Source organism: Melanaphis sacchari, unplaced genomic scaffold (assembly GCF_002803265.2).
Source record: "Melanaphis sacchari strain LSU unplaced genomic scaffold, SCAv2.0 Contig42_pilon_pilon, whole genome shotgun sequence".
In the NCBI taxonomy this organism is placed as follows: Eukaryota; Metazoa; Arthropoda; class Insecta; order Hemiptera; family Aphididae; genus Melanaphis; species Melanaphis sacchari.
In genome coordinates, this window is record NW_020271275.1 from 824,882 (window position 1) to 838,815 (window position 13,934).

Genomic DNA, 13,934 nt, shown 5'->3' on the forward strand with positions numbered 1-13,934 from the left:
GATTGTACTTTATTAAGGGGTCAAAAATAAAAATTTCTTAGTACCATTCAAATAATCAGAAAAAATAAATAAAAAGGTACGAACAATTTTATGCAAAGTCATTATACAAATTTATTTTTATATTTTTTTAGTAGTTCAAATACAAATAACTGTTATAACTTGAACACTTCATGCTTATAATGTTTAAATTTAAGACATGATGAAATTTTCAAAATATTTTGATATTTTTCTAAACATTTATTTAATTTATGACTTTTTTTAGTTGCTATAGACTTAAATTTAAAAACAACTACCCAATTTTTCATAATTTTTTCCTTGTAGCAATTTAAAAATGTTATAAATACATAGTCTTAATTTTATTTTTAAAGCGTGTATTTCAAATTTTATCAAAATAGCGGTAATTTATTTATAATATTTTTAACAAATCTATTACAGTGATACAGTTAAAACAGGATATACTTGACTTTTTGTTTATTATACAATGTACGTAATTGTTATCTACGTGTACCTACGTAATTCATTATCATTATTTACAATCTAATTTATACATAGTCGTATTTGGTATCTAAATAATTGTAAATTAATGTTTGATTTATTGTCTTTTTGATTTTTATTAATAAATAGTGCATAATTTTATATTCTGATGCGCATTTTTATATATTTCAATAAAAATGTACATTATATTCTTGTGAAAGCAAATGACAATATAAATTATGATGTCTATTATTTAATATAGTCACGAGATTAATAAGTCAAGTACGTTTAAATGCCTTGAGTAGGCGAGTTTACAATTGTTCTTGTATATTTAGGTGTGTTAGTCAAATATTTTACAACTCTGCCTACATTTATTCAATTATGTTTTTAACCATGTCGCAATTTATTTCATGATTTTATACTTAATGGGAAATAGGTATATATTAGATATTGAGTAAATTATTTAGTAACCTTATTAAATGGATGAAATTTTAGGCAGAGATAATTGTACTTAAGACTCTAGTATTCTCAACTATAGATTGAGAATTGAATAAAGTTGGGGTTTATTAGTGAATTGGGCATAAGAGTTAACTAAATATATCTTACTTAATATATACTATATAATATAGTAGTTATATTTCGTTGATGGTGTTATTCTATATGGAAATAATCTTACTATAGTATTATGCCATTCTTTTTTTTCTTTTTTTAAAGAAATTATAATAAATTGGAATATAAATATATTATTGAAAAATGATTGACTAATAAAATAATAATTAAAAAACTAGGTTGATTAGTTTATTTACAGAAACGTGTAATCGATTTCGTTTTTTTTTTTCATGTTTTCGAGGCCAACAAATAATAATTCGACTAAGTATTTGAAGATTATACTTTATTAAAGCTATGATATCAGTATATTAATTCTTCTTAAATCGTTGGTCTTAAACGTATACTATAGAACTCTATTGCTATCTGTCGAGCGATGAATTATGTGAATGTGAAGTACTAATATATAAATTATTGATAAGTTGTTTTTAAAACTTTATCATTTAAAGGTTAGTATTATTTTAGGTAAGTATTTTTTAGGGATAGTTTTGTAACTGTTTTGATAGTTTTGTGACTTCGACCGATTGCTGGATACATGTTTTGTATCACAAAATATTCAAAATTGATGTTATAACGAGTTCGATTTAGAAGAATTCCACTTTACGCATAATTCAACATGAGAAACTCGTGGTCTGTAAGTTGTATCTTTTTTTCTGGCATTTCAAAACTTTGGTTCATGAGAGCATAAAACGTGTTTTGAGCGATGCTAATTATTTTAAAGTATTTTTTTTTTTTTTGCATCTTTTTAAATTTTTTAACTGATTAACCTTAAACGTATTTATTGGGCATTTTTTGACAAATTTTAGTGTATTTTTCACAATTTGTTCATAAATGAACGAAAATTGTTACAATTAGCAAGAGATTTTCGACAAACTACCGACGCTATGAATAATTAATTATATAACACAAGTTATTGTCGATAACAAATATTTTCTCATAAATAGGCTTTTCCGCTAATAATTAAGAAAAAACAGGAGATCATTCAACTAAACAAGTATAACAACGTATAATACAAAAAAAAAAAACAAAACAAAACAAAAAAAACACACACTACTGTAGTATCATTTTAAAATTTTTTTCCAATGTTTAAGCTATAATTGAAATGCATTTTTATACTGTATTTTTTGAGTTATTTAAGTCAGTTTTTGCATTTTTTGAGATTTTATAGGACATTAAAATCCCAGCCTTAGTAATTACTAAATTAGAGTATTAGGTTAGATTAATTTGTTTAAGAGTTTTTAAATAACTTAATTGTTGATGTATCTATAGGTGAACAAATGTGTAGATCTAAAATAAATACACTTTAATAGATACCACCTGTATTATAAAAATCATGTTATTTATTGATATATACATATATATATATTCATGTAAGATGAATAATTGTAGTACTAGTATATGTATAATATAGAAGTAGAAAAATATTATATGGTACTAACTACTAGTGTACTAGTTTATTATTATATAAAAAATCCATAAAATATAAATATATAATTAAATTATAAAAAAAATAACTTTTGTCTTCGATATTAAAAAAAATTTCATTTTGTGTATCTTTCATCAGTGATTCCCAGGTTAGATTAGGACCGCTAATCGTTAATTTATTACTTCATAATAAGTTGTCTGGATCAATGGTCACGCTTATGCAAATGACTAGGTAAGTCAAGAGTACTTATCCGTGATGCAAACGATATATAATGAATTGAACATTTTTCTTCGTTAAATATTACATTTTATTAAAACAAATACGCGATATAAGCAAGGAACTTTCTTAAATATATATGAAAAAAATATAAAAGAATATATAAAAATATCCTGTCCAATTGAAGTTTTAGCTAGAGATTTAATGCTAATCGTGAGCCATTGCTTTGCACTATTGTTAAAGTCACTATATAAGACAATGAAAAAAAGTACGTTTGATTGCTATATAATATAATGTAATATAGGATCCTGAAAATATTTCTGTGAATCTGGTTATTCTTCATAAAAACTTTTTGTGATTATTACAATGAAAAAAATTGTTTTAAAATAGTGTGTTGACTTATTGATTAATTTTATTCATCAAGTTGTGTTTACTATTTGTACAGAACCACAATCTATATCAAAGGCTGTGCAGAAAGAAAACGATCTCTAATGAAGTCGAACCAGGAAAAGAAAAGTTAAAACGAGTGTTGAATCTCTTTGATTTGACCGCTCTGGGAATTGGTGCCACGTTAGGATGTGGCGTATATGTGTTGGCTGGAACGGTAGCTAAATCCATCGCTGGACCAGCGGTAGTATTATCTTTCATTTTAGCGGCGATCGTCTCATCATTTTCAGGTACCTATCAAGTCAATATATCAATATTATACATATATACTTTTGATGATTATAATATACACCACAATAAAATAATATAAAATATATTTTAAGTGCCCGTTTTCCTTTCTGGCTATTGTAGCATCCCTGTAACAATAATAATGGTTTTAGTATGTTTAAAGTTCTGATATTATTCGCCGTTTAAAGAATCATCTTGTTGTTATATAACTACAAAATTGTACTTAATTGATTTATTTTTAAATAATTAATCAAGTTTGGTTATTAAATTCAATTTTTTATTAAAAATAAAATACATCTATATCACAGATTACACAGCGAGTTGTATTGATAAAATATATTGTTGTTTTTATAAGATTCTAATAATGATTTACTAAAAATAAATTGCCTTTGATTTTTAGGAGTTTGTTACGCTGAATTCGCTGGTCGTGTACCCAGAGCTGGATCTGCATATATTTACAGTTATGTGACTGTTGGAGAATTTATTGCGTTTTTTATCGGTTGGACTTTGTACATCGAACACACTATTGGTAAGTTGCTGAATAAAAAATAATCGATTTGAATGACATTTAAAATTAATAATTTTAACGTATAAAATATTATGTTTTGTATTTTAAGTGAATTACTACTTTAATAATATATGTTATTTTATAGGTTCAGCTTCTGTCGCCAAAGCAATGACTAATTATTTAGATGCTTTGTTTGGAAATCCTCAAAAACAATATTTAAAAAAATATTTTCCAATACATATAGATTTTTTGGCCGAATATCCAGATTTCGCATCATTTTTTTTCGTCATATTTATTGCGTGTAATGATTTTATAAATACTTTTAAATAATTGTTGTTTTCATAAAACTAAATGCTATTGTTTGTTATTTTGTTCATTTTTGTAATAAGACAATAAGTTAAATACTTAATAAATATTTGAATATTTCTTAAAACGGGTAATTCAAATAAATTATTGTTTTAAAAAGTAATAAATAGATTAAAGAATCTTAACTGTTTATGTATACATAAAAACATTATTATTAATTAAAAAAACAATAACCAAAATCTAATTTCATGGTAGTTTTATTGTTTGTAAGAAATTATCATGTATTAGTTGCAATAATAATATGTACCTATGTATGTTTGTAATTTTTCAGTGATTGTGGCTTGGGGCGTCAAGAAATCTTCCACTCTTAATAAAGTTTTTACTACGTTGAATTTGTTGACTTTGGCTACGGTAGTTGTTAGTGGCTGTTTTGTAGGTAAGTAAACAAATAAAAAAAAAAAAAATAATACTAATTCATCACTGTTACTGCTGTAGCACATTATTATCAAGAAAATTTGATTCTGAGATATAATTATCAAATTTTATTTTCTCAGATGAATAAAAGAACCATAATATAATTTGATATGTACAATATGATTAGATTTATTTTATAGTACTTACGAGTATTGTAGACAAATTATGAAAATATGAGGCGTAGGTAATCCAAATACAAATTTTGAACAACACCTACTTATTTCATGAGTACTATAAAATAAATTATTTTATGCTATAAATTACATTATTTTAAAAATATTTATATTGTTGTTACTCGTTAATCGATCTGAGATTTATTACTAGTTAAATTTTAGAATATAGTGATAGCAGTTAAGATTTGTAATACGGGTATAAAGCATAATGTTATGTATTGTTATGTCTTCGCGTAAAATTTTCATGCTTGTAATAATTTTACTTTAACATGCATTACTTACAGTCGTGTCAAACAAACGGGTACTTAACTGATTTCAGGTAAACTATCCAATTGGAATATTCCAAAAAATGAAATTCCACCCGGAGTGGATGGTGGCAACGGAGGATTTTCACCATTTGGTTGGAACGGAATAATCGCAGGCGCCGCTAGATGCTTTTACGGGTTTATTGGATTCGATTCTATTGCAACTACAGGCATGACTTGATTATTTTTTTTTAAACAATAATTGCATTTGTTATCAGAATGATATATGGTTCTGTATAATAAATATATAAAAAATACAACACACACACACACACAAATATTATTTTTACACGATTGCAATATAACATTGACACTTACACTTTACATTTGTATTTTAATAAACATTAACTGTTAAAAATTGTATATTTATAGGAGAAGAGACCAAAAATCCAAAAAGAACCATTCCTTTAGCGATCGTATTATCGTTGTTCTTCGTTACGTTGGCATACTGTAGCGTAGCATCTGTGTTAACTCTGATGTGGCCCTATTATGATCAAGTATGGTAGTATTATAACATTGATGTTATGGTCTAAGTCAATTAATTGAGGCAGTGACCCGTAGGGTCGTAGTTTGCAATCCGATTTTAGTCGCAAATAAATGAATTTATAGGATTTATATAAATGTAAACAATATAATCCATAACGAGGTCATTATTAGGCTAGGTGTCTTTGTGGACATAAAATCAGTATTTTTTAAATCATCCATTTTACTTTTACGCATAAATGTACAATATTGAGTAGTGATGTACGGTCTTAATTCTACGGTGTAATTGTTGTACATTTTTTAAATTACAGTATATTGAACATGTCCGTTGTGCCAAAAAATAAAATATAATAAATAAATTATCACCACCTGTCCTCAAAAAAAGTTGTACTTTTTTTGTAACCTCCGATAAAATGTATTTGCATTTTTATCCTTTACTAGGTTTTTTTTTTTTTTGAATAGATTTCTGACCCTCGATTTTCCACGAAGTCACTAGGATGTAATAATTAGTTATTATTATTATTTTAGAACCCAGACGCACCTCTACCAGTCATTTATGCGAACATGGGAATGCCAATCATCAAATATTTAGTTACTTGTGGTGCAGTATTCGCTCTAATGACGACGTAATAATATTAATCATTGTTTTTTTTGTAACATTATGCTTATTGTTTTTCATGCCAGTTTTTTCTAACACACGTTATTGTTATGATTTTATCACACGCGAAGATTATTGGGATGTTTATTTCCTATACCACGAATATTATATGCCATGTCCAGCGACGGTCTTATGTTTAAGTGTTTGTCGTCGGTCAACGAAAAAACCAAAACTCCCGTATTAGCGACAATGGTTTGCGGAGTCGGCACTGGTAAACGCATTTACTGCGATGTTATAATCTATAAATTTATCGTCAAAACTTTTTTTCCAGGCTTGTTGTCGTCTATGTTCAATCTCGAACAACTCGTCGAGATGACGTCTATTGGCACGCTCATGTCGTATCTGATGGTTTGCATCTGCATATTGATACTCAGGTGTGTACAATACACTAATGCGTAGGATTCATTTTTAAGAGTTTTTCAGAAGTATTGAGTAGAGTTAAATTATTTCTTGATACATTTTACTGATCGGTAAACTGTGAGTATTTACTTATATTGATAAACCGACGTAGTCGTAGATGAACGTTTTTTTGTTTACACCGTGGTTCGTGATATATATATAATATGCTAATAGAAACGTATATTATAGTTTATAAAGTTTACAAATTTTTACGTTTTTTTTTCGTTACACGTTACATAATTTGTTTGTTGTCAAGGTATAAAAACAATAATATAGTCAGTCAGGACTTGGACAACTCTGAAGTTCATATATTTTACAAGTGGTGGAATGCATCTAACTCAAAACTGGTTAGCACGGATTCTCAATACGTATCAAGAGTACTGATACTTGTTTACAGTACGTTATTGCGAATGATTTTTTTTCTTTTTTCTAAAACATATTATTATAATTTTTTGTTTTGTTATGTTGTATTATCATAGCGTTTGCCGCGTTTGTGTTTAGCATTTGTATGACAAACGTTGACGGTCGCGAAGGCCCTTTGCAGTTATTGCTGATTATCATGACTGGGATTTCGTTCGTATTCTTATTGATTTCCCTGTTCATGTTATGTAGATTACCACAAGCCATCGAAAATCTAACATTCAGAGTAAGAAAGTGTATAACATCTTTAGATATGCTTAAATTGTATGGTTATCGTTGCGTTTAATATTTATTCAATTTATGTACGTATACGGAGTAATTTATTTAAAGCTATAGTAGTATAGTTTGTTTCACGAGAGACCATGCCGGATTTGCGCATGTAGAATGAAATCGTCTAATCACCTGAGCCGTCGTATCTCCTACATATATGTAAATTTCACGAGAATTTGGTGGGGTATGCGTAGAGTTGACTATATTATAGTTTTCGTTTTCGCGCGACATGATCTTCCGCGGGACAAGGTATAGACACTTATCATTTCAGAAAACACTAATGTTTTGAAAATATTTATAAATACAATTTTAAGCCGAAACAATAAATATTTTATATTTCAAAGCAGAATTTTATTTAGAGTATTTTGATTTATAAAAATTAAATTTGGGAAAAGTAAATAATCAATAATAAATATTTAAGATTTAGATGAGCAGATTAATAATAATTAATATTTTGTTGGAGTTTTATATCACTTCTCTCCTCCAACTCATTAAATATTTATAACTCTATTTTTAAAATTCAATTTGTATGTACCTATTTAAGTACTCCAAAAATATTATAGTTTGAAAAAAATATTTTTAAATACAATGTTATTTTTAATTACTTAAAATTATGAAAAAAAAAACTTTTAAAGTTTTTAAAATAATGTGTATCTTACCTTAAATAAATTACCCGATAGATTTCGATTTCGATTATTGAGATGACGCTTCAATGAAATATTTTATCATTATTTCTAAGACTTTAACCACCAAAATGTAAAGAAATAACATACTTAGCTCATAGCTAACTGTTTTAAGCTTAAACCAATGTAAGTTAATCTATTTATGGTTATATTATACTCGTACAATAGTATAATATGTTGTTTTTTTTATATTTTAATTATAATTTTATTATTTTGTAACAGTATTGAATACACGTTATATATTAACAAAATATATATATATATATATATATATATATAGATGACCCTTTTTTAATTTGACAATAAATTATATTTATCTAATTTTAGCCCCCACGGTATTTTCAATGAAATTTTTTTTCTAAAATTACAAATATAACGTATACGTATAGTAGTTGAATATGCAAAATACTATATGTTTAATATTAATGATTTATATCGTGATGAAACATTATTGGCTCTATTGTGTTTATCACACTTAAGGTATTAGCTTATATAATATGTTATTTTAATTGATAATGATTTATACTAGTTTTGTCATGTTTTGTAAATTATTATTTTTTTTTCATTAGGTACCATTCGTTCCTTTAATACCATGTTTGAGTATAATCTTTAATTTATACCTAATGATGGAACTTAATATCAAGACATGGATGAGATTTGGGATAGGTATTTTAGTAGGTATGTATTGATGCGTCTAAATGGATTATATTTGTATTTACTCAACACAATACTAATGAAGTACAATTAATAACGACAAACAAAATGTAATGGCATATCTTTAATATTATGCATGTTCGTTAAAATACACATAATAACTTTCACTATACTTTTAAAGTTTTTATATTATATAAGCCTAGATAAGTAAATATTTTACTATACCGTATAGTATTTTATTTAGTGATAAATAAAATCAATAGATCAGTTTGAAAATTCAACTCCGATCGTTACATGTTAAATACAAGTAGAGTATTTATATATTTTCACCTTGGCGCATAAAAATAATTATGTGATGTTAGTACTCGTTAAATTTCGAAAACCATAAAAGATATCAAAGTTATATTCACGAATTAGGTTTAGTTGATGATCCCATTGATTAAGTGCTGCCAAAAAAAAAAACATATGGTAAATATATAAATAAATAATATATTAAAAAAATGTATATTTATTTATGTATATAAATATTTGTCATTATTTTTAAATTTGCATAAAATAAACAATAGTTTTTTTCATTTAAATGTGTACAAGCATAAAATATGTTTACAAATAAACACTCATTTGCCAGATTATAGTTAGTTATAAATTTATAATTTATTAATCGATACATTTATTTATCATAAAGCTATTAAATCAAAATATTTTTTTGATAGTTTAATTATATTTTAATACTAGACGAGTTCAATCATATGTTATTATAGAAAGTTAGAACACATTTATTAAATTAGGTTGTTCTAATTCTTTTTAGGGTAATTTTATACATTCATTATTTATGAAAAAGCACAATAATTATATTACTTACATAAAAAAATAAGGAACAATAGATTATCATATGACCAATAACTAACAATATTGGCGATATTTATTTTGTCAAATAATTATAACATATATTTAAAAGGCCAATACACAGTTGATTTAAAACAATTAAAAAATATATTGATAATATAATAAACAATTTAACAGTTTTAAAATCCATCAAAACATAAAAAAATATATGATGATGATTATTTTAATTTTTATTTTATAGGATTATTGATATATGCATTTTATGGAATCCACAATAGTTTGGAAGGTGACACACAACGAGCAATTAATGATAAAGAACGTAAACAAGAAACAAAAATATCTAACTGATTCTTTGAATAATTAAAATTACATGTAATAAAATATTTGCATCTATAATATACGAGTATAAAGACCATTTGCGGTATTACATTTAAAAGTTGTGATGCGATTTTATATTTTTATGAATTAATATAATAAATTACAAAACTACATTGCAGTTTTGTAATGTGTTGTTTTGACAATTATTATTTTCTACCACGGCTGACTGGTTTGTAATATTGTATTTCAAAATTTTAAATTTCCTATTATTATAATTATTTACCAATAATTATAGATTCATATTATTAACAAGTGATTAAATTTGTGAAGTTCTCCAGAATGTATTCTAACTCATACTATGAATTATTTACAACAATTTTCTAATCATTATTTCTTAAGATTTCTGTATATTATTATTCCTTTCTAATCAATTTGATAGAAACGGATTCTTTCTAGTTTCTTCTAATATATTACTGGAACAATATTAATATAATATAATAATATGTTTAGACATAAATTTTTTTATATGAATACATTTAAATTAATTTTTTTTTTTACTGTATTTATTTTTGTTAAAATATAAGAAAATTAAATTTTACTTAGTCACGTTGTACCTAATCAAAAAGCTGACGATATAAACGGGCATTTTATTTTACATATCATAAAAAAAATTTCAGATTCATTACGAATATTCATCGTTGTGAGCTTAGCTGCAAAGCTAACTAAACCAAATTTTCACTTTTACCCAAATTGAATCTTTTTTCAAAGTAAATAAGACATCATACATCCAACACACCTAATAGATTATTACATCACTATTAAATCATAGATACATGAAATGTTTGTAAATTATAAGAAAACATAATATCTCTCTGTATTTCGTATAACAATTAATTTATGAGCAGTTTAATATGAGTTACCTACTTACATGACAAAATATATAATTTAAAGTTTAATAAAATGTTACTTTTCAGTGACTTTCATATTTATTAAAACAATTTTGTGAGATAAAAAAATAGCGGAATGTTGAAATATGCTAAAAAAATTTTTAATTTATAAAATATTATATTTTTAAATTGTATATTCAGTTGTACATCATTTTTGGACCATATTTTAGTTTTTATATTATTAACTCTTTTTTAATTACATCTGAACTTCTCAATCTATTACATAATATTTGTAATGTAATATTAGTCTCTGTTTATGATTAAATAATTTTTTACGTTAGGTGTATATTTTATTATTTTTAATGAAATATAAGCAAGTCTATACCTTTATCCATATATGTTATCATTTGTTTTGACTTTTGGTTAAACGCACTCACGTGAAAAATAAACTTTTAAAATACAAAATATAACTGGAAATGATTTCTAGACTTTTAAAATTTTCTGACTAATAAATATATTACTTATAAATAATACAATTTTTTTTACTAATAAATTTTACTAAATGAATAATTTAATAATAAAATTCAAAAATATATTCTCTCTGAATCTTAAATTTAGCTATTATGGCATAAATTCAGCATTTTTATTTTAGGGTAATAATATTCTAACTGTTCTATTAATCCTAAAGGCGTATATGTCCTGCTTTAGTGTGTGTGTGTATGATTGTGTTAAGCATGGAGGTGTGAAATACATTTTTCATATTAACTTATTTAATACTAATTTCATTAATTACCAGGTAGTTTTTTCTTTCTAAATCACCACATAAGGGTTCTATTATTATTCCTTCTTCCAAATTAATTTTGCTTCAATAGATGACTAAGTCTACTATTACTATTGACTAAATTATAATTTTAAAATTAATTAGTATGACATAAAAAAAAAAAAATTTAAGTGCAAAAAAAGTTAATAACTCATTACCCCCATTGGTTGATCCAGGTATTTATTTAAATAAAAAATAATGCCGTATAGCTACACTGCCAATCTGTTATATAAAATGTTTACTATTTATGATTTATTTATAACATAGTAATGCACCAAGTATGCTCATTCCTATTTATTATTTAATTATGAATTTATTCTGATTCTAATTTTTGGAGTTTTTTTTAAATAAACTTGAATATTGTATTTTTAAATTATTGATATTTCCCGTATCTAACACCCTGAGTCATTCTGTGGAGATAGAAACTTCTGTTCTTTAAAAGAGAATCTCCCTTATCTACTGTAATAATTAACTATAAATATTTTTTTCTTAATGAATTGTCGTAAATCAAAATAAAAAAAAAAAATAAAAAAAATAGTTTGTTAGTTATCTAACTTAATGATTAAATGAAGATTATGATGATTTGGAAATCGTTGTTATTAATATTAATCTATTAACGTTTATAATTCATAAAAATAAAAAAAAATGATTAAAATATAACTAACAATAAATCTAATATTATTAATATTTTATATGTTTCCATAACTATTTGTGTTGATCATTACTAGTAGTATAAATATTTCACTAACTAAAAACAGTAAAAACTTATTCTTTCCAATTTTTGAATTAGGTACATCAACATTTTCAAAAAAATTATGTACTAATCTACATTAAAATGGAAATTCGCAATTAAAAAAAAAAAGTTTTTACCACTACAGGATATTCTAAGAGTAGTAAAAGTAATTTCGAAAATTTTAAAATATAAGTCTTTAATCGTAAATAAAAATTCAAAAAATCAGGATTTGATAATAAATTTGTTATTAAATTAAAAAAAAAAAAATAGGAAGAGTATGCTTAGTTAATCGCTTTATACATATAGGTACATAGTTACATCATACTATTATGTATGAGTGGCACTTCATTAGAACATTCTAAACAAAATATTACATACCTACTTATAACAAACACCTGAGCTCGTTCTTGATAATATAACTCATTACCCGCCGTCTGTTGTAAACTAATTGTAAGATACTGTATTTATAATGCAATTAATAATACATTATAATAATACCTAAAATTATTATAGATAAACATGTGGTGTTACTCAGACAAATGATATATTATTTGTATGAATGAATAAGTACAATAATATGGTTTAATGTATTAGTAACGTAATATCTATATTAAAAAATTATCATTTTTTATGAAATTAAAGGGAAAACGAATTAGAATAATAATGAATATTTATGATCAAAATATTAGTCGTCGATTATTTGAATATGAATATCAAAAGCTTGAATTAGAATTTTATTGTATTATGCAATTTGCCGTGTACTAATATATTAGTATATATAACGACACGTTATATAGATATAGAAGATCGGTTTTTTTCAAATTATTTTCAATCATTCTCAATGGGATAAAAAGTATAATTTACTTTCAAAGCTAGGCAAGAGGAAAAATAATTTCAATTCAATTTTAATACATTTCATATTTAATTTGTGTGGTAAAATCTTTATTTTTTAATGGTAGGTAGAAACTTAAATATTTCCAAAAAAATTTTAATATAATTAATATTCTTACATTTTTATTCTATTAAGTACTAATAACTCAATATTGAATAAAACAAATAAATTGTTAACAGTTGTTTTAATATTAATGAGTAAGTATGTATCTAAATTCTACTTTACATATTTATAGTTTGTATAAACATGATTTTTATAAATTTTAAGAAAACATGAAATATTTTTAATGATATTAACACTTTTGTAGTGAATAAATTAGTGAAACAATATTAAAATATTAATAACAATAAGTAAATAAAATCACGTGCATTACATATTTTTAAGTTAAATAATATTTCAGCTAACCCAAAACCTTAAGCCCAAAATATCACAATAATGGTTTTCAAACTTCGGAATCTGAAACATTAAAGGATTAATTTATTTTATAACAGTTAATTAATTTCATTAGAGGCCTTTTAGGAACGACAAAAACTTAACCTTATCTATGATTACGGAAATGGATGATAATAAATTTTATACAAACCTTAGGTACAGACACAAAGATAATTATTTTTATTGTAAAATATGTTTATTTTTATATTATAACTTAATATTAAAATATATATTGTACTAAAAATTAATTATTAATTGAAACAAATAAAATGTTGG

The 13,934-nt window shown here is 24.4% G+C and overlaps 1 protein-coding gene across 1 annotated transcript; it reads left to right on the forward strand.

Moving 5' to 3' along the window:
- Window positions 1-1,696: 1,696 nt before the first annotated feature.
- LOC112597543 (cationic amino acid transporter 2-like) lies at window positions 1,697-9,974 on the forward strand. The gene is made up of 14 exons (XM_025343631.1): window positions 1,697-1,714; window positions 3,168-3,399; window positions 3,798-3,926; window positions 4,051-4,206; window positions 4,543-4,647; window positions 5,178-5,333; window positions 5,536-5,660; window positions 6,175-6,272; window positions 6,376-6,515; window positions 6,576-6,678; window positions 6,960-7,099; window positions 7,183-7,349; window positions 8,646-8,754; window positions 9,818-9,974. The coding sequence occupies exons 1-14, from the start codon at window positions 1,697-1,699 to the stop codon at window positions 9,922-9,924; spliced, it is 1,785 nt and encodes a 594-aa protein (XP_025199416.1). The 3' UTR covers window positions 9,925-9,974.
- The last annotated feature ends 3,960 nt before the right edge of the window (window positions 9,975-13,934 follow it).

Coding starts and splice junctions, on each gene's coding strand:
- LOC112597543 (XM_025343631.1), top strand. Junction 3,400..3,797: donor GATCGTCTCATCATTTTCAG/GTACCTATCAAG, acceptor TTTGATTTTTAG/GAGTTTGTTACGCTGAATTC. Junction 4,648..5,177: donor TGTTAGTGGCTGTTTTGTAG/GTAAGTAAACAA, acceptor AACTGATTTCAG/GTAAACTATCCAATTGGAAT.